General features: G+C 38.7%; 1 protein-coding gene across 1 annotated transcript in view; it reads left to right on the forward strand.

Annotated features, from left to right (window-relative positions):
- Positions 1 to 25,441, forward strand: part of SI (sucrase-isomaltase) — a 139,503-nt gene that overhangs the window by 58,214 nt on the left and 55,848 nt on the right. Inside the window, 12 exon segments of the mRNA XM_077826868.1 lie at positions 209 to 415; positions 1,420 to 1,574; positions 5,616 to 5,784; positions 7,380 to 7,476; positions 7,597 to 7,709; positions 7,811 to 7,936; positions 9,276 to 9,404; positions 9,531 to 9,638; positions 11,767 to 11,829; positions 13,334 to 13,468; positions 16,232 to 16,316; positions 17,403 to 17,541. Of these exon segments, the coding sequence (XP_077682994.1) occupies positions 209 to 415; positions 1,420 to 1,574; positions 5,616 to 5,784; positions 7,380 to 7,476; positions 7,597 to 7,709; positions 7,811 to 7,936; positions 9,276 to 9,404; positions 9,531 to 9,638; positions 11,767 to 11,829; positions 13,334 to 13,468; positions 16,232 to 16,316; positions 17,403 to 17,541 (1,526 nt within the window).

Below are 25,441 nucleotides of genomic sequence, written 5' to 3' on the forward strand. Positions count from 1 at the left end.
TTTTAATAGATGCAATATGCTATACAGTTGAAAGGATTGATCGCTTCCTCTTTGCCGAACACTCTAGTAACATTAACCTTTTCAAGGAGCTCGACATGAAATAGTTTCATGTTAAAAATAGGAGTCTTGTGGAATTCTCTTTTAATAAGGTTTAAAATTCAGGTTCCCAAATACTGTTTACTGATCTACAATATATTTGAATTTTCAGCCTGTCTCCACTGGTAATGGTCCATCCTGTTACTACCCTTCTGACTATGGTTATTCTGTCAGTCAAATTACATACACCTCTTCAGGTTTATCAGTGAACCTCAACAGAAATGGTAATTACGCTAACCGTGCTAAGGATTCTACTACTCCTATCAATATACTTCGCTTGGATGTAAAATATCATGACAACAATATGCTGCAATTTAAGGTAAATTCATTCTGAAATTGTTGTGAACTGAGATTTTCCATTGGTTAAGTTTTTTTCTTATATAAATTATGTTTTTTTTAAAATCAGTTGTCTGCTTTTTGTACATTGGTTGACTACCCTGACTTTTCCACCTGATGAGGTAGGTTTCTTCATTTAGCTAAATAGCTGTTATTTGGGTTTAAGCCAAATCCTCTCCTCACAAGAGCTTATGTCCTAGTTCTTATAACTTAATCATATGTAATAGTGTATAAGCACGCAAACAACCAATCAGAATTTGGAGAATCTTGAGGAACTTTATCATTGGGGTGTAAGTATTATGCATTAACAGTAAGTATTACTGTAGTTATGATAACTTTTGTGCTAATGACACTTATAAAACTATATTCTAAAAATAACGTTAATCAATTATTAAAGTGATCATATTGCATAATTGAATTCACCTACTAAGACAAACTATAGAATAAAGGGAACATAGACTTGGTATGTAAGCATAGCAAAAAACATAAAGTATTAACAAAAAACATATAAAGGTGGCTTAAAAGTGTGAAAAAGTGAAAATCCTCTTTATTATGTATAAAAATAAATTCGGGGCCACATTAACCAACAGTAATCTCTTGAACAAAACAAAAGATTTTTCAACCTTCATTGCTTCTTATATACCAGTCCGTATATCTATTATTTTAATTATAATGATATAACTAAGAAAACTGATAGTGAAAGAGAATGCCTTACCCAACACACTCACGCTACAATTCTTTTATCTGTTTTAGCTAAATGTTTGTTCAAGTCTTTTAACTATATTGGTTACATTTGGAAAAGTTTGTGAGAAATCTTCCTCTGTTTAAGGTACTACCAGTCTGAGAGGTGTACCCTGTAATTAATATGGGGAATAGTGATTGAACTTGTAATATTTCTAAAAAGCGATTGAACTTTTAAGTGTCATCAATGTATGGATCGTTTGAATATTTTATATGCACTCAAGTGAACTGATTTCTGCTTCATAGATTTATGATTACAACAATAAAAGATATGAGGTTCCAGTACCACTGCATGTCCCTAGCAGTCCTACAAGTACATATGAGAATAGACTCTATGAAGTAGCGATTCAGAACAATCCATTCGGCATCCAGATTCGACGCAAAAGCACAGGGACAGTTATGTAAGTGAATCCTTTTCTTTCTTTTTTTTGCTCTAGGTAACATTTTTTATTTTAGGTTGAGTCAAACCATGTTAGCTTCCACTGTATTGTGCTAGGTGTATTACCTCTTGTTTTCTCCCCCTAGTGGTAGCATTCAGACAATGACAATCTCTCCTTTTGGGATATGCCTAACCATTGACCACTTGCCTCAGTTAATAGCCTAATAGACTGATTGTTAACGGACTGAACTTCTTAGGGCTAATAGCACTGAGGAACATCTCTTTTCCTCACCAAATGGCCAAGAAGTTTCCCTTATCACCTCACATAATTGGCTATTGTAAGTTTTAGATCTCGTGGTAGAGTGACTCTAATGACAGTATTTTATTTCCCTCTGCAATCCCATGTTTCAATTGAATAGAATAATTAGCAGTTTGCTTTTGTCTTTGGCATGGGTAATTGTTGGTTATGACAAAAGATGTTCAGCAAATCTTATTGCTTGCCTGGTGCTGTGATTTACTTTTCCCCTTAGCATCAAGGTTGTGATTGTAAGATATTTTTACTTGCAACTTTCATCTCTTGGTATGAGTTATGATTAATTGATTTTTGTTTGTTCTGTTTCTTTTTGTAAATGGACACCCTTTTGCTTACTTTTTGTATGTGCTAGGGGTTTTGTTTGTTTGGGTTTTAAGCAATATGGTTCTTCAGTAGGTGTCCCCCCACATCCCCTTTCCTCCAAGACTGAAACTTTCAGAACAAAGGGCAAGTGGCCCTGACAGCAGTGGTCAAAATTGCCTTTTCCAATCAGTGCACTTTCTGCCTTTCTATCTGTTTGTCTGCATGTTAATACCAGTCAATAGGGTATTTTAACTTCTCCCAGGGAATTTGGTGTAGTTTCTCAGCACCTGCAGCAGTTGGGAAATGGGAAGATATCTGTCCAGAAAAAAGGCATCTACCTAAACATAGGCCAGAACTGATAGGGATTGGACAGTAGAAAGACCAGACCCCATCTTTCCAAATGGGAAGGGGATGGTGACTGATGCAGGTAGCCCTGATCAGTAGGTGTGGTTGTTTTGTGGGCCTTGTTACTTGCAAGGTCTTCAGACAGAACATAAAATTTGCCTGAATTTCCCAGATGTGAAAGAAAGTTGAAGTAGCCTTTTGAGACCATCTAAGCATTCCCACTTTTTACAACAGCAGGACTTCCTGCCCTAGGGTTAGGAGTTATTACTTGTCCTGTACATGTTGACCTGATACTATTCCAATATCTAGCCAGTCAGTGTAATCATTTGAGTGTGTGCTCTTTCATCATATGTGCTAGGTGGAAATACCAAAAATGTTGGCTTATATCTGAGTAAATTGCCTTATTCTAAAGTACCACATCTTCTGGTGAAAATTTTGTTTGTTTGTTATATGTTGCTTTTTATGTTTAAAACACAACATAAGAGGCTAATTAATTAAGATGAACTATTATCAGAAGGAGAAAAAAACTTTTGTAGTGACAATCAAGATGGCCCGTTTAGACAGTTGACAAGAAGGTATGAGGATACTTAACGTGGGGAAATAGATTTGATATGTATAATGACCCAGCCACTCCAAGTCTCTATTCAAACCGAAGTTAAAGGTATCTAGTTTTTTTTTCTCCTGCTGATAATAGCGCATCTTAATTAATTAGCCTCTTACTCCACCTTTTCATGTTCTCTGTATGTGTGTATATATATATCTTCTTACTATATGTTCCATTCTATGCAGCCAATGAAGTGGGTTTTAGCCCACGAAAGCTTATGCTCAAATAAATTTGTTAGTCTCTAAGGTGCCACAAGTACTCCTGTTCTTTTTGTGGATACAGACTAACACGGCTGCTACTCTGAAAAATTAAATCTTTTGAATTACGGATGCTGATACAGCTGTTCAAAGCTGATACACACTCAAATGGAGAGACCTTACACCTGAGACTGAGACAGACCTAGAAGTGTAAGCACTGAGAAGAGAGGAGTGGAGATGTTTTCTATGTAATGTTGCTTCTAGAGTTGTTTTCTGGAAGATGCGCATAAATGCGATAACTAAGGACTTAGTCTAATGCTGTATAAGTGTAATGGGGTACACTGGAACTTTATGGCAGGGGAGGATAACCCTCTTGGTCCACTACCCCGTTCAACAGTCTTTTCCCCCCAGGGTCGTACCTGGGGGACAGGGGTTTACCTTTAGTGGGCAAAGGGAGGAAAACGTCTCAGGAAGGTGCCAGGGATTGTGGAAAGCAACTGCAAACAGCTGCCTCTGTTCATGGTCTGAAGCTGGCATTCCAAAATGAAGAAGCGGGTTTCTGATCCCCTCCTTAACACTGAAGAATGTCTTGGGGTTTGCTGTTTGCGACTGTCGTTCAGACTCTGGCAGGGTTCTGGGAAGAGGGTACAGTACCTATCAGACAGAGACTCTCCTCCTTGTTCCTAGCTGTTGCATTATATTAAAGACAGAGGAAAATACCTAAATATACGATTTTCATGTAAAAATTTTCCATTGTTGCTACAAGGGTGAAATATGTTTAAAAAGGGGAACAAAGAGGACCCTGGGAATTATAGCGAAGTCAGCCTAACTTCAATGCTAGAAACAAACTGGTACAAATTATTAAACAATCAGTTTGTAAGCACCTAGAGGATAATAGGTTTATAAGGAATAACTAGCAAGGGTTTTTCAAGAACAGATCATGCTAAACAAAGCTAATTTCCTTCTTTTACTGGAAAAATGGCATAGTGGATATAGGGGAATCAATAGACATGGCATATCTTGACTTTTAGTAGGGTTTTGACAGTCCCACATGACATTCTCTTGAGCAAACTAGGGAAATGCAGTCTAGATGAAATTATTATCAAGTGGGGTGCACAACCAGTTGAAAGACCATATTCAAAGAGTAGTTATCAATGGTTTGCTGTCAAACTGGGAGGCCATATCCAGTGGGGTCCCACAGGGGTCAGTCCTAGATCTGGTAGTAGTCAATATTTCTATTAATAACTTGTATAATGGAGTAGAGCATTACTCATAAAATTTGCAGATGACACCAAGCAGGGAGGGGTTGCAAGCACTTTGGAGGACAGGACTAAAATTCAAAACAACCTTGACAAAATGAAGAACTGGTCTGAAATCAACAAGACAAAATTCAATAAAGATAGGTGCAAAGTACTTCATTTAGGAAAGATAAAATCAAATGCCGAACTCTTAAATGGGGATAACTGGCTAGGCAGTAGTACTGTAGAAAAAATCTGGGGTTATGGTGGGCCACAAATTGAATGTGATTCAACAATGTGATGCAGTTGTGAAAATGGCTTATGTATTTTGTAATACAATTTTTAAGGTACTTAAAATTGAATTGTAGTGAATGCTTGGCCAACCAGAAAAAACCCCATTCATACCATTCCCTAACCATTCGCTCTCCTGGAACTGCATAATTATTCAGAAGATCTATTATCAGATCATAATCAGATTAACAACAAAGAATGAATTGAATTACACTTCATTTGCAATGAATGAGATTCAAAAGTAGATTTTCAGCACCGGGCAAAAATCTGATATAAACAATAATGACATCTCCTTGTTGACTAAATCACATGTGGCACCAGGGGTTGGACTGTAGAGGGGGCAGATGGGGAAGGTGATCATATTGTTTCAAGCAGCTCCAGCAAAATAAGCTCTGCCATACATGTTGACAAAATGAGAGGCTACTTACAATAAATAGTTGAAACACCTCACTGAAATCGATGGCCTCTCAGAGCTGTTGTTTCAGGCTTTTTTGCAAATTTTCGTATACATTTCTGCATCAGTTACATTTGGTTCACATTTTTAATGTGTTCTTTGCAACTGTAACAGTAAGAGACATCCTTTTTTTGTAAAAGAAAGGTGTGTTACTGGAGGACAGGATGGAAACTTCAGTACAGTATAGTGCAGTATATGGACATGTACTAGCTGTTTCTGAGCCCTGCATAGCACTGAAAACCTCTATTCCGCAATATTCTCTCTTTATTCTTTCCACCCTTTACTGATGATAATGGGATAATTCTCATTCTCTTTCAGTTGGGATTCTCAGGTACCTGGCTTCACCTTTAGCGACATGTTTATTCAGATTTCTACCCGTCTGCCATCAGAGTATATCTATGGACTTGGTGAAAATGAACACCCTATGTTTCGGCGTGATATGAACTGGAACACCTGGGGAATGTTCGCCAAAGACCAGCCCCCTGGTGTAAGTAGAAACAGATTTTGTTTTTTCTCTAAGTAGCTTTGCTTTCTTTGCTTTATATGCCTCTGGGTCTATATAGCTTGCTATTCACTTAAACTGAATCAAGGCAGACACTTTTTGAGAATTTAATGTACAATCCACTGAATTCTGTCTGGGGGTGGCGGGCTCATTTTGGCTATGGCTTGTAGGACAGATCCACAGATGTGAATGAGCTTCGGCCGTACAGAAACTGAGGAGGGGGCAAATGTGGCATTACACTACATTTGTGTTCCCCTGGCTTGGCGGGGAAAGACAAAAGGTGTGACTAAATATGCAGGCAGGCCCAGCATTGAGATCCCATATAGCCCTGTCAGTCCTGATTTGCAGACTTCATATCTCAGTCGTAGGCCTTTGAGTTGAGAGACCAGTATTAGTGCTCATCCAAAGGTCATTGAAGTCAATGTAAAAGTCCCATTGGACACTAGATCAGGCCCAGGAAGTACTGTAGTTTATGATGTGGAAAAATGTGTTTCAGGGAATAGCTTATGGCCATCTCTAATCCTGTCTTTTTAGTTATGATCAAAGACCCTGATTGGAACTCAAGTCTTGATGCAGACCTGAACAGTGGCAAATGCATCATATGCAATAGTACATATGGTGATGTGAGGTTTGCAACCCCTATAAAGTGAACAATGAAAGTGGTAGCATATTTTTCTCAGAGCTGTCCACAGAATGGATATTTTGGTTCCCTTGCAGTTCTGAAAAAATCAGAAAAAAATTGTTTCAGGTAGAACTTAAAATTTTTTTAAAATTTCAGCGAGTCTAAAATTGTGGGTTTTTTTTTTTTTTTACTTTGGGTCAAACTAAATGTTTCGTTGAGCTGAAACAAAACTTCAGTTTGCTGAAGATTTTCTTTTACATTTTTAAAAAATAAAGTGAAAGAAAGTTACGAAACAAAAGTGTTGTAGACTGAAAAATCAAAAGGTTTTGTTTCAAAATTTTGAAACACATATTTCAATTTTTTAAAATTAAAACAATTCAGTGAAACTGACATGAATCTGTGAAACTTTTTGGTTTGCTGAATCTGCATTTCCCTCCCCACCCATCAGCCAAAAATTATAGTCTACCTTCAATTGCTCTGTACCATTTCTTTCCTATATATGCTGCTTCTCCACAACTCCAGTCACCACAGTTATAGTCCCCTAATCATTACAGTTTCAGCTCTAATGCCTTTCAAATAAGAGAGTCACCAATGTGGATACTGATTACAGAACAAAACTGCTTGAAAATAGGAATGCTTTGTACTGGGAAAGGTGTTTCATGTTATCAATAGTTATTCAGGGATCTACAGTAGTCCAATTTTTTTTTTTACTCGATTGCTCTCAAACATTGAGTACAAAAGTGTCAAACTGTTGAAAATAATCTTTCTGTAGGAAACTTAAATATTTACCTCAGTCTGTTTTAGAAGTGTGTGTAGGCAGAGGAAGAGATTCTCTGATAATTCTTTTGACCTTATTTGTCCAATCATATATTATGATCACTATAAATAAATGGAAAATATATGAATATTTTGGGTATTTCTATAGTAGAAAATTCAATTATTTTTATTTATTTTGCAGTACAAACTTAACTCTTATGGTGTCCATCCTTTTTACATGGGCTTAGAAAATGATGGAAATGCTCATGGAGTCCTCTTGCTTAACAGCAATGCAATGGGTAAAAAAAAAAAAATCACAATTTTTTTATTCCTGAAGTGTTTTCATATATTGTGTCCTTTTCCTTAAAGAGTGGATTATCTAAACATTCTCTTTTTGCTTTCACTTTCTGGGTTTTCAGATGTCACATTCCAGCCAACTCCTGCTCTGACATATCGCACTATCGGAGGAATTCTGGACTTTTACATGGTGTTGGGTCCAACGCCAGAGCTTGTTGTTCAGGAATACACTGCAGTAGGATTGATATGATGTCACAATTAATTACATTTTTTGGTCTTGATATCTTTTATCATCAGATTTCAATACTATATTTACCCCTATTTTGTTGTTGTTAGCTGATTGGACGACCGGTCATGCCACCGTACTGGGCTTTGGGATTCCAGTTATGCCGTTATGGATACAAAAATGACATAGAAGTCTCTGACCTGTACGAAGCAATGAAGGCAGCTCGGATACCTTATGTATGTTATTCCAATTAAATTAGAGTTCAAACAGTAGCATACACTTTTTCAGACTGTCCCCGATAAAAAGGAGAATAAAAACAGCCACTGTAGAATAGAAACTACTGTATGCACTAAACTGTAATTAAACTTCTTTGTTTACTCTGAGTGAAATAACAATAGTGCTCTTTTTTCTTTTTATTAGCTAGACCTTATTAGTTGGAACTATTTTGTACTATTGTATTTCATATTTTAAAATCTTATTAGCTTATATAAGGCATGGTTGCAATTAGGAAGCTGACATAATTCAAATGTCTGTATATTCCTGAAATATGGATACACATTGCACCCGCTTTGGGATCAGTCCTATGTTCCCTGTGCTCTTAAAAGTCTTATTGAGTTAGTGGGATTAACGGAGGTGCAAGGAATACAGGACTGGGTTCATGGTGCAGACAACTGGGGCACTGGCTAGATTTAGCCTTTTGAAGGCAGGATCGTCTTGGGCTGGGGAGTGGTGCAGCTGGAGTCCCTGTTAGGAATTTTTGTTAACTCCCTTGGGCTCCACAGATTGAGACTTTGATGCCATTGTGGAAATTATTTTGTACCTCCCACACAGACATGGCTTATAACATTTTTAAAAAATGCTGTGAGACAAGCAGCTTTGGTACATAACTTATACCCCAACTCCCTTGCATTTTCTCATATAATTATCATTTGCATTACAGTACCACGTGCAGGCCCCAGTCAGAAATGGGGCCTCTTGTTGTGCCTAGGTACAATGGTATAATGTTATAGAAACCAGTAGGAAGGATCAGGAGATGGAGGAGGGAAAATGCAAAATATATTCTGTGTTACATTTTTCTACTCTAAAGTATCATTGAAGGACCGTGGCTGGGCACCCACACAAAGGAATCTTTAGAAGGACTCACCATAATGATCCATCAAGCTGAAGGTGTTTCTTCACTTTATGATGCAGATCAACGCATGACATGGAAGCCTCTCAATATGTGACCCACTGATGTGCATGTCCATTTTCCTCACTATTTCATGGCATTGACACCTACCTACCCACTCACCCACAATAAAAATGGGAAATTATTCTTCTCTAGTGTATAGCAAATTTTTCTAATATATAGCAAACTTCAGAATGAGTTTAGCTGATAAAAGGTCTAATTTCATAGTGATCTTGATTTTTGGAGCGTGTAAGTATGTTCATGTGACATCCTTTGTTTTAAGATACTGCAGCTTCTAATGTTACTTACAGAAAAGCAGCAGCTCTCTTAATTTGACTGCATTGTTATAAATATATACTTAGCAAAAATGATTATCACTTTACATCCATTCTTTTTGTGCACTGCAGGACGTACAATACGCGGATATCGATTACATGGATCGGCAATTGGACTTTACCCTCAGCCCAAACTTCACTGGACTACCAGCTCTGGTTGACAGAATGAAAAAGGAAGGAATGAGATTCATCATTATCCTGGTCAGTGTTGAGATCTCCTTTTTTCCTTTGCCATAGATCACCAAGCTACATACTTCACCTAATACTCTTGATGTGTATTAAATTGTTCTCCATACAAATGTAAAATTGTATTCTCTTTAATTTTAGGATCCAGCCATTTCAGGCAACGAAACCAATTATCTAGCCTACACAAGAGGTGTCCAGGAAGATGTTTTTATTAAATGGCCCAATAGCAGTGAAATTGTATGGGGAAAGGTACTGTTTTTAGATTACTTGATAAAACCAGAGATGTTATTTCCAAATATGAATCATATTAGCATGGTTAAGAGGTGATTTGATCATGGTTTACAAGTACCTACTGGGGAAGAGATTTCTGATAGTAAGCAGCTCTTTAATCATCTAGAAAAAAGCATAAAACAATGCAGTAATTGGAAGCTGAAGCTGGACAAATTCAGACTAGAAGTGAGATGCACATTTTCAACAGTGAAGGTAATTAACCAATGGAACAACTTACCATGGGACATGGTGGATTCTCACTTGAAGTCCTGAATTTAAGACCGGATATCTTTGTAAAAGAGATGCTATAGCAGACACAGAAGTTATGGTCTTGATGCAGAAATAATTGGGTGAGATTCTTCAGCCTGTGTTATGCACAAAGTCAGACTAGATGATCATAATGGTCCATTTTGGCCTTAAAACTCTATGAATCTGACCTTGGAAGTAACAAAGCAAAGAGAACAGTAAGCTATTCCATAAGTAGGTGAGAGATCTTATTTTCATTGGTTGCCAGAGTTTTCTTTTAATAAAAGTATTTCTTTTAAAACTAAATTCCGGTAGCAAATTAAATAGGAATTCTCCTACAATAGCCATTTGTATGTCTTATGCATGTTCACCCCACAGCATAGCTGCAAAAGTAAAGTCCTCTTGGGAAAAGATCTACAAATATTAGCTAAGTTCACTGACTGGATTCTGCTGGTGGAAGCCAGCTGCAGGCTTCCAGCAGCAGTATGCCCATGTATAGCAGAATTGCACTGGAACAAGGTGTCAGCACCTCTGAAGCAGTTGGAGGGCCCATGTAACCAGAAAGTGGATAGGACCATCCAGTGGGAGACTGGGGCCAGGACACCTGAGATGCTTTGATTCAATCAGTAGCGTTGGCGCTGCTATTTAAAGTTGCCCTCCTGTTAGGGAGGTCAGTGGCTCTATTACTTGCCCTCTTACAGGGTTAATCATCATCTGGTACAGCTGCAGACAAGAAGCGTGCAAATGTCACACCCATGTATCTGTGACCCAAACTGGTCCCTCCAGCTCTGTGGATAGAGAGCACAGCAGCAGATCTTTCTGGAGGGAAACATGCAAGATATAGGTAATCATGGGGGTCAGAATAGCTGGTTTCTGAAGGGGTAGGCCAAGCAAAGGAGGAAATGGCTGGGTGATGGACAGCGTTCTGTGGATATGTCCCACTCTAAAGCCACAGCAATTTCTTTCCTATTTATAGCTGACTGCCACAATATCAACGTAGGCACTTTTCACTTCCACACTGTGGGATTATCCTACTGACAGTAATTTTCCAGTGCCATTGGCTTATTGAGAAGCCCTTGATCCTGTCAGGGAACTGGAGAGGCAGAGTAGGAAAGCTGGGAAGCAGTATGGAACTATATTGTTTCACAATGATGGCCATGACCTCTGGTGATTTCCCTGGGATCTGCATGGATCTGGTGGGATCTGTGGGCCTGGGTGTGTTTTGGGGCTGAGTCTTTAGTTCTGAAGGGGAGCAAAGTACTTTCCTACATGCTCTGTGAGATTTCCTCTGTTGGAGACATCATGGCACTCAGTGTGCCTTGAATGCTGTTTTTTTTATGTATTACCACAATTAAGCCTATGCCATGCGCCATGCAGTGCCATTTATATATTAGAGAGCCTAAGGGCTCGTCTCTAATAAACAAAACAGAAATAGCTCCATGTTCTAAGGAAGTCCAAATCTTCAGTGGTGGAAACAGAGCACAGAACACAATTCCTGTTAATTATATACCGTACTATGTTTGAGCTTGGTTCAAATGAGGTTCATGTTTTTCTGATGACAAATGGTGCATCATTTGCAGCAGAACAATGAAAAAGTGAATCTGGTTATCCATCAGCTTTAGGGATGGTCTGCATGGAAAGGGTCATGTGTGGTGGGACATGGTCTCCATGAAAGTAATTAGAGATGAAGGGAGGATCAGGAAATCTTGTAGAGTGTGATCAGGGTATTTCTTTTGAGCAACAGCTGCTTTGTTTTTTAGAATTCCATCATAGTGCCTAAAACATAGTGTCTGTCATAAATTTTGTATCAGCCTGTGTAACTTAGAAGGATTGTTTTTTAAAATATCCTTCCTCTCATTAGGTTTGGCCAGATTTTCCCAACGTAGTTGTTAATGAATCACTAGACTGGGATACTCAAGTGCAGGTAAGTGTATTGCATTCCTATAATGATGTATTTTGATTGCTTAATTACATCTATTGGCAAAAAGAGGGGGGTATCAAGTTATTCAAGGAAAGTAGCAAAGCAGTTATCAAATGTAATCTATTTTAACAGATAAGGTAGAGACATAGAAAATGGGTAGCCAAATCTGCTATAGCCTCTAAGAAAAAAACATAAGACCATCTGGAGCCTTTTACAAGCTCCCGAACATTTTAAAGTTAGCAATGCTTCTTGTTCTAATGAGAATCTTTGTCATGCATTTTAAAAGGGATTCGTGTTGTGTCACTTTATTTCTTGTTTCTTTATACTTCATTGGAAAAAATAAGTGTTTGCCTTGCAAATCTTCATACAGTTAATAAAATTCAGTGCCCTAATGTGATGTTTGTTTCATTTAAATATTTTATAAAGCTTATCCTACCCCATCATGTGCTTAAGGCTCGACCCTGCGACGACAACACCCTTAGTTGAGTTCAGTAGGAGTTCAGGGCAAATTACTTCTTGTGGGATTTGAACCCAAGCAAAATTAAGATCTACACTCAATTAAGAGTAAAATGGTGAAGTAGTCAAAATATTAAAATTAGTATGATAAATGCATATAATTTCAAAGCTCAGACCAACTATTAGCTATGAAGTCTCCCATGTATGTGGCTAGATTATAATCCTCTGTTGTCCTCACATTCATTGAGAACATCATATTTTTCCCTATTCAAGAATAGTCTCACTGAGTTTAAGTTTTGCCTCTCTAGGCAAATTATCTTTCTGAGCCCTAAGTAACCAGTATGATCAGATACAAACTGATAAAAAGGTGTGTGTTATCTAGGGATTAGAGCAGAGGGTCAGAACCTGGTTTTCATTTACATTAAGTCTAGTTATGCCATTCTATTTCAGGGGGATTATACTACTGCCCATCACCATAATATCTGAGCCATTGGTGCTCATTTATGCTCTGGCAACGTAAAGGGGTTTAAAGTGAGTGTACATTTCTGATCTAAGGCCCCTTGTTACAGCTAGAGTATTGTAAAGAAGTCTTCATGTAAATGCAAATGTCAGAACTTTTAGGTTAGTTTCCGGGCTCTGCACTGATTTGGAGTGGTGTTCGTCACAATTCACTCTTGACTTTCTGTGTCTCAGCTTACACATTTGAAAATTCCAGAAGTGGTTAAACTGTACTATGGAATACTGATCCACATTTATTTTTAAAGAAAAACCTAAAATGCATATTGACATATAAGCTTTCTTATTTTTTTATGTTCCTATTATAACTCAAAAATAACCACACCATTTCTCCAAGTGTTACAACCCATATAAAAGTAAAATCTTTTAGTCCATCAGCATGATAAGAATCACAGAAAATGGCGTTTATAGTTAGAAGTGTTCAAACCATTACCTAGGAAATCAGAAACCATGCAAAATTTGCATGGTTGGAAATCCAGTAATTCCATCTCAATAATACGTATCTTTCTCTCTACGTTGTCTGTTACTTTTACAGCTATATAGAGCTTATGCAGCTTTCCCAGATTTTTTCCGCAACACCACAGCTCAGTGGTGGCAAAGAGAAATAAGAGAATACCACACTAACCCAAATCGACCAGAGAAAAGTGTGAAGTTTGATGGCTTGTGGATTGTAAGTGTATATATTTTCTCTGTTTTATAGCTAGCTTTTTTGTTCATTTTTGTTGTTTACCTTTGGTTTTAATAATTATAGGAAAATCTTGCTGAAGTAAAAAAGTATTTTAAATTACTGAAACTGTTTTTTAGTGTTTCTATGGGTTGGTTCTAAATCTTGAAGAATGTGGAGATGTGCCCGACTCTCAAAGTTCAGATCCAGTTCTGGATCAAAACTTCCCCGAAGTTTGGCCTGTCCAGATTCGGGGTTTAGGGTTTGTGCATTATAGAGATGGGGCCAAGCAGGATGTTTATATTGCAGGTCTATACTCCCTCCAATTTGGTAGGGCTCATGTCCAGGGTTTTAGTTTGGACCCATTGAAAAATAACATATTGTGTTGATATAACTGTAGCAGATTAGCTCTATAACCTTAGTGGCAGAGCCCAAATTACCATGGAAAGCTGCATGTTAATCCCACCTGTAAATTCAGTGGGTTTGCTTACTTGCTGCTGTGTGTTAAGGACAGTGGGTTGGAGAGACTTCAGTTTGTGATGGATCTGCACCTGCCTCTCCCAGCTCCATTACAATGTTCTCTCATGCCACGGTCTGGTGTGGTTGTTGCATGTGGCATATTGTGCTCTGATATGCAGTAGAATGATCACCCCATCATTGCAGTAGAATGATCACCTCACACAATTATGAAGGCTACACTCTCCCTTAGCATAAGAAATGAAAAATATGGAAGTTTATCTGACTGACTTTTCCCATACTACCTTGTGCTTCAAAGAATTCCTTTATAAATCCAATCATGCCTAACTCCTTTTTACTCCCATTCCTCTCAGAAAGTAAGCATGAAGAAGTTCAGTTGAATTTGTTAGGAATATGTTACTGATGGTCAAAAATTAGCTGTTTTGTTAATACAACATTATCTGCTGAAGAGCAAGTCCTAACTCTTTTATTATTGATATATTTAATTTCATTACCTAACATTATCTTGATTCCCTCCCCCTCTACCCCACCCCCATGTTTAAAATATGCTTTTAGGATGATTTTTCTTGTAAACACTTGAAGTCTCCCGAACAGTTTGCTACGACTGCCATCTCTGCAGGACAACTGCAGAACTATGCTAGATGGAGTGTTTTGTTTGTTTCTAAAATGGCATAGACATGCAATAGCTATGGGAGATATCTAATGTTAATATATTGTTGTCTCAAAGAAGAGAAGTGCCTAGACATCCAGTAAAATGTTTGGTATCTTTCAATAATGCCGCCCGTGTTGTATTTATTTAACCAGTGGACAACATAATGTAGCAACCAAGGCCACACAAACTATTACACGTTTTGAAGGTCAGAGATGAATAATTTAAAATGAGATCTATGTAAATAATAATTTATCTATGTACAAAACCTCTAATACATAAGAGTTTGTTTAAAAATTAGTCCAGTACCTTCAATAATCACCATGGGCCACATCTCAAAGATCCCATCACAGAATTTGTTATTTCCCTGGAGACTTTCTATACCTGTATCTATGCTTTCATTCTAGGAAGCAGGATATTAAGGAAGTTTCCCAGCAGAGACTCAGTTAATTTATTCAGTTGGCCCTCTGAAAAAGAAAAAGAAACATTTAGGCTGGGATTTCTCAAAATACCTAAGGAAGGTAGGGGCCCAAATTTCAGTGGGATTTGGCCACCCAACTCCATTAGAGTCCTTTAAAAATCACAGCCTTAAACTCTAAGGGCTGAGTTAATCTTGGGCTCTATACCAGTTTCTGCTGGCATAAACCCTTCAGCAAGATCCTGACAGTCTGTCACTGGGGAACTGCCACAAAAGAATGTGGCTGTAATCTCTGCTCTGCCAGAGTCATGCAGAAGGCGGAACACATACCAAAAAGTAGGCATTACTTGATAAGAAGAGAGGTGTCTGTGTTCAGAGGATGCATTGATCCACTGCATCAGATCATCAACCTCTGCAGGCAGCACTCCTGTGTAGTCCCAGTGACAAACTATAGCACCAGTTCTGGAAAGCACATAAATGCATATTTAATTTTAAGCCCTTTCTCACAATATCTGAGTGGTTAAGGCACTCACCTGGGATGTGGCAGATCACCTCTGTGTCTGATGTGGAACAGGGATTTGAACCCTCATCTCCCATTTCTCAGGAGAGGTGCCCTAACCACTGCACTGTGGGTTAGGTTTGCTCAAGCTTTCCTGTTGAAACTGTTCCACAGTATATAAATAATAAAATAGGCATTGGGCCAGAGAGAGAGTCATTCTCATTCTATAGACAGGCCATTGGTTAGATCACTGATCTAGAATCTGGGAGATCCCCGTTCAAAATCCCTGTTCCAGTGACTAAGAAGGAGCTTCCCAAAGGTCTCTGTGAATTCAGAGGATCTGCTATGGAGGAAACTATTCTGTCAGTATCTTGGTAGCTCGGTTTGTCAGTAGATCCATTGTAACCTTGCATGTTCAGGGGGTTATAAATTGAGCATAAACAAACTGTTGCAAGTTTATTGAGCATAAACAAACTGTTGCATATTAGATCTCAGTTGGGTGCATTGTTTTTCCTTTCCTTTTCTTTTTTTACAAATATAAATTTTGATCACTATCATGTCAAGAAAAGGTAAATTGGCTGAAACACTAATGTTAAAAAATGCAACTGTAAATGCTCTTGAAGGAGTTTTATTATGCATCTCTTTGCAAAATAGCATTTAATATGTCACATAATTGAAACAAACAAAATTCATTTTAAAATGTTCATTTTTTCTTAACGTTTTTAGGACATGAATGAGCCAGCAAGCTTTGTTCATGGAGCAGTTGAAGGCTGTAGAAACCAAGAGCTAAACAATCCTCCCTATATGCCCAGTAAGTATAGTAACTATCTTGTACTTCCGTAAGTGACTCTATTTATTGCATCATTCACTGAGACTTCATCTGGGGCCAAAATTGTCAAACTCTGATGCCTTATTTAGTAGCTAAATAAAAGGGGCTTGATTTTTTTCAGAGATTCTGTGCATACACAACTCCTGATTGCAGTGAGGAGATGTGCTTGCTCAGGATTTCTGAAAATAAAGCCACTTTTAGTTAGGTGCCTACATAACATAGATTTAGAGGCCTAAGTGTCGACATGTTTGGAAAAAATGTCTCCAAGCATTTTGATCAAACTGTCTGTAGATTACTTTGTTTTTCACATGAACAATGCAGTTCAGTTTCAAGTATTTAGAGAATATTTTCCCTACCTCCTACCTTTAGCAAAAGACTTGATTTAAACAATTCAATTTAAAAATCACAGAGCGTGGCTTGGGGAAAACACAGAATTCATAATAAAATAAAAATTTTCTTCATTCCACAGTTTAGAGACTTCAGGGTCATAGCTTGTACACTATTGGCTCAGTTTGTGCTAGAGCCATTGTAAAATATGGGACTTTAGCAGAGAATACCTTAACAAGTAATTATCCAGGAGGATATTTTCAAAGGCACAAAAAGGTCCCTTTGAAAGTTCTTTGTGCTGTTGAACATTTTCCTCCTAATGTTCTACTCATGTAAGACTACTATCATGTTTAATTCTTCCTTCACTGCTTCCATACACAGTGACTCAATATTAATTTTTGTAGTTGTCCCTAGCTTAATACTTACAGATATTTTCCCATTATTCAGGTTATATGGATGATGTGAAGAGATGCTTCTAAAGATCTGCAGCATCCTCTGAGTTAAGAGATCCTGTTCATAAAGGCTGAGAACATGAGATTATTATAGTAATTTTGTAGCTCCAAATTAGTATACAGTATTATTGGGAACAGCTAGTATTCAAAATCTAAATTGTCAGAAAATTTAGAATGGTATTCTTACAGAAAACAAAGCAAAACAAAACCCCAATGCACAGGCAGTTAAATATGGTAAACAATTTGGTATGATTTAACGATACAGATATTTAAACTTCCTTCTCATTAGGGTTGGAATCACAGTCACGTGGGTTGAATCACAAAACCTTATGCATGGAAAGCGAGCAGTTCCTGCCAGATGGAACCCCTGTTAGACACTATGATGTGCATAATCTCTATGGATGGTCACATACAAAACCTACCTATGAGTAAGTTGTTTTATTCCCCTCTCCTCTTGAGAAGCTACTCTCTTTGTTGTTCCACAATAATCCACAATGCACCTCTTTACTGACAGTAATAGTTGGAAACAGTTAGCAACTGGAAATTTTTAAAAATACAACAAAGTATAAACACCGTCTCTGTAAAGTTTACAAACTTATTGGCCAAGTTTTCAAGGGCATTCGCTCAATCCGATAGCTTTTCTCTGCCTGTCTGTCTTATATGTACTCAATAACTTTTGAAAGCCACATCCAATCAATTCCAAAATTTCAAGGAACATTCTAGGCATCAGTGAGAAATACCTATCAATTCTGGGGAAATTGAAAAACCAAAAGAGTGAAAATGCAGGGCACATGGAGCCCCTTTCCTCTGTTTATCAGAGCCACAGCTTCAAGCACCTCTGCAAGAGTCTGTAGACCAAAGAATGGGTTGATGACACCCATTAATGCCTTCCAGCATAACAATACCCCTATCTCATCTCTGTCTATCCTCCCAGTAGAGATTAACATGTTGACACTCTGAAAGAGTTATCTCCCAGACAGAATGAAGACAAATAATTGTGTGAGGGGAAGGGGTTTTGTGGGGGGTGAAGTGCAGGTGTGTACACATGGCCTGGAGGGGGAGAATAGGAGGCCCTGGTGTCCCTGTGGAGGGAAAACAGGAGGAAGGAGGGAATGGTGAGTTCATACAGAGCCCATGCCATATGGCAGGGGATAATGGGAGAATAGGGGCATACAGAGCCCTGGACATGGGGTAGTGAGCAACCCTGGTATGGGGAGAAAGGGAGAATAGGGACACATGCAGAGCTGCAGGCTCTGGGGTACTCTGGTGGAGAGGGGTAGTGAGGGAACACAGAGCCCCTGCTGTAGAGGGAGGGAATGGGGGACTCAGAGCCCCAGGCATGAGGGAGGGAGCAGAGGGAGTTGCAGGGACTCTCTTCAATAGAGAGAGATGCAAGGAAGGTACATAGGGAGCTTGTGGAATATGAATGGAAGCAAGGAGCCCCTAATGGAGGGAAGCAAGGAGCCCCTAATGTGTGCAATGAGCTCAGCCTACAGACTCTATGAAGCGTGTGACCCTCTGTTATTTTTTTACTTTGACTTAGGCAAAATATGCTTCGAATTAATGTTTTGTGTCCAGCTATTTATATCTCTGACCCACCTTATTATATTTAATTGATACTCTCTCTTTTTTGTCTGCTCTTTGTTCCTGATTTGAAAGATGAATTGTTTCAAATGTATAAGGAGCATGATTGATTGGTGATGTTGAGTTTAGCGGTAACCTGGAGACTTTTCTGGCTTTAGTTGTGTCACCAGCATAATATATTATGAGCTCCGTCTTCACAGCCACAGCAATGTTCTGACTTACTCTGGCTGGAAGAGTTTCCTAGACACTGTGCTTCAGCCCTCTCTTTAATATAGCTGCCATTTTCAGTTGCCACACTGAAATGCTCTCTTCCCACCCCAACCCTGCCATGACCATAACTTGCATGTTTTCTTTTGTGTCCAGAAGGGACTGTCCCACAGAAGGAGCTGGCATAAAGCTACTGTGGCAGCTTTGCCAGGAGAAACTTCAGTTGTGCAAAGCAACTGTAAATTTGACGCAGCTGGTGCCTCTTTATAAGGGCATCCTCAGTGTGGCGACCTTGGCAAAGGTAAACAGGGTGCCCATAAGCCTGGCTATCCTCTGCTTCTGTAACAGTCTTTTGGGGGCTGTTGACAGCCAGTGTAAGTTAGATCATTCCTGTTTTAATATTAAAGTTGGGACCAGCATAGTGTTTGAAGGGGTGTAGGATCAGGGTATTGTAAATATGAGTTAAAGCCACGTTTGCATTCCTTACTCCCACACTGGGCTGACTTTCGTATCTGTGGGTATATTAGCAGTTGAAGGTAGCTCTATAAGGGAAGAGTGGGGGGAAATACCTAACAAATCACTGCTTGTATTCTGCATCCATTTTCAAGTCAACCCCATGCATGTGCTGAGGATGAAGAATTCACATTCATATGGCTGATTCTCTCACCACAAAAAGAAACACAGTCTAACGTGTAATGAAGCATGCTTTGTTTTGTATTTCTCTCTTTTTCCTCTTCATAGTTTCCTTTATAGTTTTTCTTATATCTTTCTGTTTCACACATCACACTTCTGAACCTTCTTGCTTGGCAGTATGCTTTTCATCTAACATGAGGTTTACGCAAAGGGCAGACTGAAAGGATCCAGAAACAGCTTGTAAGAGCACAGTTAATTGGAGTTAGAAGCTGGAAAATGTAACACATTTTTCATGCAAGTACCATACATGTTAAGGACAAATGGACTAGGTTTATGTTCTTGTCTCATGACAGTGTTTGCCTAGTGCTAATAGATGAGAAAAGAGGGAAAAGCTGTAGGCTTTCAAGAAGCTGGGATCTCTTTCCTATGAGCAGAATTTCAAGTGACACTGTTGTTGCTGACTTGCACTGTCTACTGGAAGAAACTAGTGTTCAGCCAAAGCAGGTATTGTAATAGAAAACCAAAACAAACCTCTTTCAGAACCTTATCTGAAACCTGATCACCTGTGCTTTAAACAAAATATAGTCCTTTCCTGCATACTGTACTTTTCTATTGCTGAGTGTTACATCAATGGGAAACAGTCTTACAAGTGTGTGTGTGTGTGTGTGTGTAGGTACTGAGTGAAAGCTGTTTATTCCTGGAAAACGTACCTGAGAGATTAGGTGTACAGTAAAGTAGCTTTGTATTTCAATATGCATAATGCATAACAGGAAGTTGAAAACAAAAGATAATAATAATTAATAAAAATAGGTACGTACACAAGGTTTACAGTGTCTACGCTCTGGTCTATACTAAAAAAATTACCTGTATTCCCAAACCACATTCAGATCACTCGAGTCAGTGACCAACAACTTTAGGTCTCTTTTTTTCTCCTGGCCATTTGACAGGTTGACTTCTTTCCTACAGCTTTTATAAAAAGCATCCAGTCATACCATTTCCTTGGACAAACCTCTCTATTGCCTTTGTGTTCTCTTTCTAATTCTGTCCAGTCCATGACAGACCTTCTCTGAAATAACTGGAGGTCTTCCAGCAGAAACCTAGGCCTACTCAAAAATCTCTCTGGGAGATAGAAAATCCATATCTCCCTATCCTAGCCAGCCTCTCACAGCAAGGTTGATGACTCACCAGACCTCTCCACCTCTCCATAGCAAGGTGGGAATGGTGCTATTCTTTCTTTTCTCTGCAGTGACCATACCTGAGACACTCTGTCTCACTGAAAAAGTTTTCTCTCCTGTCAGGTGACCTCTGAAAGGTCATCAGGGAGAGTACTGAAAGAAGTGGTACTTTCTCTATCTGAGGGAAAGGATGGCAACCAGAGCACTGTCTCTGCTTTTAGCTATGGAGGGAACCAGCTGCACCCCTAGCTTCCTCCCTCTTATCCACTCACTTCTGAAACTCCTAGGACTCTCCTTCCTTTCCACCAACTCTACGACCTCCTTACCTCCTGATAGACACCTCTCATCTGTAAAATGGGGACAACAGGACTTCTTTACCTCACAGGTATGTTGTGAGAATAAATATATTGAAGATTATGAGGCATTCAGCTACTACCATGATGAAGGTCATATGAATACCTATATAGATGGATGGTACTCTGCCACCCACTCACAGAGGTCCATAGATACCCTTCCCTGCAACAGAGGGGTTTTTTAGCAGAAAAGGAGAATCAGTCCCCCATATTGCTATGCTAGGCTACAGAGGCTTCAGGCATGCAATGATATGGTTACTTGAGAACCTCAGCATTCATTTAAAAACAAATAAACAAGTTTATAGCACTTATGGTTGCAGAGAACATATGAAACCGTTAAGACTAAAAAAAGGCAAAAGATCAAATTTATTATTTTTTGTAGATATTTGGATTTTAAAATAATTATTACGTCTTTACAAAATATTGTTTTTAAGTCTAGCTTTAGTCTAGCCTTGACAGAACAGCTAAGCGGAAGATGGTAGCAAGATTTTCTGTGTGTGTGTGTTCTAGCTCTAACTACTCACTCTCTTTCTCACTCTCTCTCTCTCACGGCCAGCACAGTTTCTCCAACCAGGGATTGTGTGTCACTAGTAATACCTAGAAGAATGTCCAGCTCTTGCCTAGCCAGCTTGAAGGAGCTGGAGGAGTAGAGAACAATAAGGAGAAGGGGGCGACAAGATGGCTGCCACAGGGCCTTGTGTAACTCATAGTCAGTGGGTATGTCTACACTGCAACATTCCCTTCCCCAATCCCATGGGAGTGAGTCACAAAGCCTGGGTTTCAGCCCAAATAGGAATGTCTACACTTGCTATTTTCAGCCCCATAGTGTGAGCCCAAGTCAATCAACCCAGACTCTGAGACTCTCTGCTGTGGGTTTTTTTCTGCAGTGTGGACATACCTGGTGTATGTGGTGATCTCCTCTGTACCTAATCTGCAGAGGCTATGGGTCTGTTAGAACCTTTTGCTAGTGAGTTTGGCTCTTTGTCTAAAGTTGTAGAGACTTCTGATTTTTATTTCAGGAGATCCCTGATTCAGTCTCTGATATTGACCAAGAAGGCAGCTGTCATATTTGCTAAGAGGGAATTAAAGAGGTCAGGAGCTATAGGAGGAAATAGCTGGGGACCCAAAGGAGACAAACTGAGGAGGGGGCAGTGGCAGAATGGGAGACTGTATGTGGCAGGAGCCTGTGATCCTTTTGGAGAGGTTTGCAGATTACTTTCTTTTTCAATTTGTGTCAGTCCTTCCACACTTCGGTAAGTTGTATTCACAGAAACAAGCAAATCCCTCTCACTGAAATGTGAGGCTGTTATGAGTGTATGTACTTTTAGTGTGCCAGTATTTTACTAATAGCTGAGATATATCAATATTGTCTCTAGCACAAGTGAAGATGGGAACTGAACTCATTTGGACTGACAAAAGTGAGGCCTTATAGTAAAAAGTTTGAGAACCACTGATATAGTCTACTTGTTGGACTCTTGATTGCTTTTATTCACTCCTGTTTTATTGCTCAGTTACTATGATGATTGCACCAGACAGATAATACTGACTGTCCTTTTCTTTTGCTTGCACCAACCACTTAATTCGAGATAGCGTGCCCATGAGTGTGTCTTACCGAAGAGGATTCTGCTCTGATAACTGGAATCTGAAGCAGCAAAATTGTTTTGTGTCCTTCGGAATTTTTTTCAATTGCTGAATTTAATTCTTCAAAAGAAACTCAGTGTCTTGGTTTGAGTCCAGCTGTTTCACAATCACCCTCTCAGAGCAGATGCGATTTTCAAGTCACGTTTAAAAAAAAGAGTTTATCCAAGTCTGATATTACAGAAGATTATTTTCTCATTTGCCTGGCAGAAATTAGTTGTACACAGATTGTAATGACTTCATCCATATAATTTTTATATTGTGCAACCTTAATTGCTGCCTGGCTTTATCAGAGAAGATGGTCATGTTGCTATTCCTAATATAGTTTAATTTTAGATGCCATCAAAGGTTTTCTTGTCCCAACACATTCAGACTCAACATGCTGCATTTTCAGCTGAGATATCTATTATGAGACAGCTACCAAGGCCATCTTGAGACAGTGCTCTGCATTGTAAACAAGATCAGTCAATCATGAAAGTGCTCACTCTGCTGCTCATTTACAAGACGGGACTATCCTCAGCATTTTGATCAACTGTTAAGAGAAGTAATTACCCAACAATAACCTAAGTAATTAAAGTAATTAAAATATGAAATAGCCTTTTTCTTCCAGGTATAGCTGTGATGGACTGCTTAATTATAGCACTGATATTGTTTTGATCTTATGGTATATATCAAGCTATGGTATGTGAATTTGTTATTTTAAATGCAGGGCACTGTGTATGCATTCTTGAATTAACATCCTTCACAAAAAATAAGAAATAATATTAAACAGGGAAATTAGTGAACTTTTTATGTAAATGATATGCATAAGCCTTTCTCATTAACAATTTATTTTCTCAGTTCCAAGACGAACTTTATTATATGTTAATTCCTTACTGAGTAATATCCTATCCTATTTTAGATAATGTCTGATCTAATGATAATATATCTAGGTTGTTTCATTTCCAATTCAATGAGCAAGCAAAGAACAGCATTTTTCTATGGGCCTTAATGACCTTAAAGCCCTTGGTAACTTTGATATTACCATAAAGAAAGAAAATATCAAGGCCACTTGAATTTTTGACTGAGTGGATGTTATATTTGGAAGTATGCCAGTGCATCACTGTCAATCAAGGCACTCACAGAATTGCTGACAGGACAGTAAGGAATTTCTGATTCTTATACTGTCAGTCAAACCAAAGTACAATTTGGAAATTGTCTGTAGACCAGTGGTTCCCAAACTTGTTCCTCGGCCCACGCCACTTCCAGCAGCTCCCATTGGCCTGGAGCAACGAACCGCAGCCACTGGGAACTGTGATCGGCTGAACCTGTGGACACGGCAGGTAAACAAACCAGCCCTGCCCGCCAGGGGCTTTCCCTGCACAAGCAGCAGAACAAGTTTGGGAACCACTGCTGTAGACGATAACTTAACACTGATGGGAATATTATCATTGCTTCTGAGTATTAAGGATAAAATTAAATGTAGTGATTTTTTTTCTGTTTTTAAAAGGTTTACCTGAACAGCAGAAATGACAAAGATAAATGATAGTTCATTCAAACACTTCTTATACTTGAAAATATGGTCAAAACATCTATTTAAAAATCTTAAATGTTCCAAATTTATTTTCTATGCCAGCATTAAGAAGTGCCATAGTAGGACACATGGGAGCAATCAGAGTCAAGAAATAATGATGCAAAGTACAATTTTCTTATCAGGAGGTTCAATATAGCTTACATATATGAACCTAATGAATGATGTTTTCTGGCCATCATTCTGGAATGGCTTCAAGTTAGACTATATCATACAGCACCTGCACAATCCAGGGGCAAAATTCTGACATTTTCTCAGGGAAAAGAATGGGACAGGGGACTGGAGCTATTTCCTGAGCATTTTGCCAGAACAGATCAGACACAGGCAGGAGGACTCAGGGAGAGGATGCTTACTGCTGTTTCAGAAATTGAGAGCATTTCCTCCCCAAGGACCATCTACTTGACCCCACAAGGTGCACAGATGGATCAGGGCCCTGGCTAGCTTGACCCTTAGATAGTCGAGTTGTCTCTACTCTACCTCTAATGCTAAGGAAATGCTAGCTGCAGCATTCTTACTTGGTCTTGCGTGATACAAGATGGAAAGGTAAAGCAGAGATGATCTTGGTGCCTTTCATACTCCATATGGCAGCATCAAAATGTATTGCCCTCTGTATTGTGAAAAGGATTAGCCAAAATGTGTATTGCCCTCCGTATTGGGGAAAAAAAGTAGTCTTGCACCTCAAGAAGTTTATAGTCTCTATTCACAAAACTGGGGAAAGAAGATTAAACAGAATACTCTGTAAGAAACTTCAGGATTACAAAAGCATTTCAGCAGAATGAACCTCTAAAACATATAGGCAATCAGTAATTATTTACGCTAGCGTACTGCCTGGCGTTACTTTTTCAATAATACTTTCCTAAAATGAAAGTACAAAAGTACTGACAATCACAGCCCCCCCTGTCTTAAAGATACTGTCTTAAAAATGAGTTCTTTTTATTTGTCTTCTGGTTTTTAAACCTTTGTGGTTTCACTCGGGTCACATTTTTTAAAGCTTTTCTCTGCAACCACAAGGGCTAAAAATGTACTTTTTTTTTTTTTTTTTTTTTTAACAAAAGCAGAGATTGTCACATAAGCATTTGTTTGTCAGAATTGGGTCTTTAAGTAAAATATCAAATATCACAGTAAAATCACAAGAGTTGGCCACCGTGGTACAAATACTTAATGAATG

Source organism: Eretmochelys imbricata, chromosome 9, assembly GCF_965152235.1.
Source record: "Eretmochelys imbricata isolate rEreImb1 chromosome 9, rEreImb1.hap1, whole genome shotgun sequence".
NCBI classification, from domain to species: domain Eukaryota; kingdom Metazoa; phylum Chordata; order Testudines; family Cheloniidae; genus Eretmochelys; species Eretmochelys imbricata.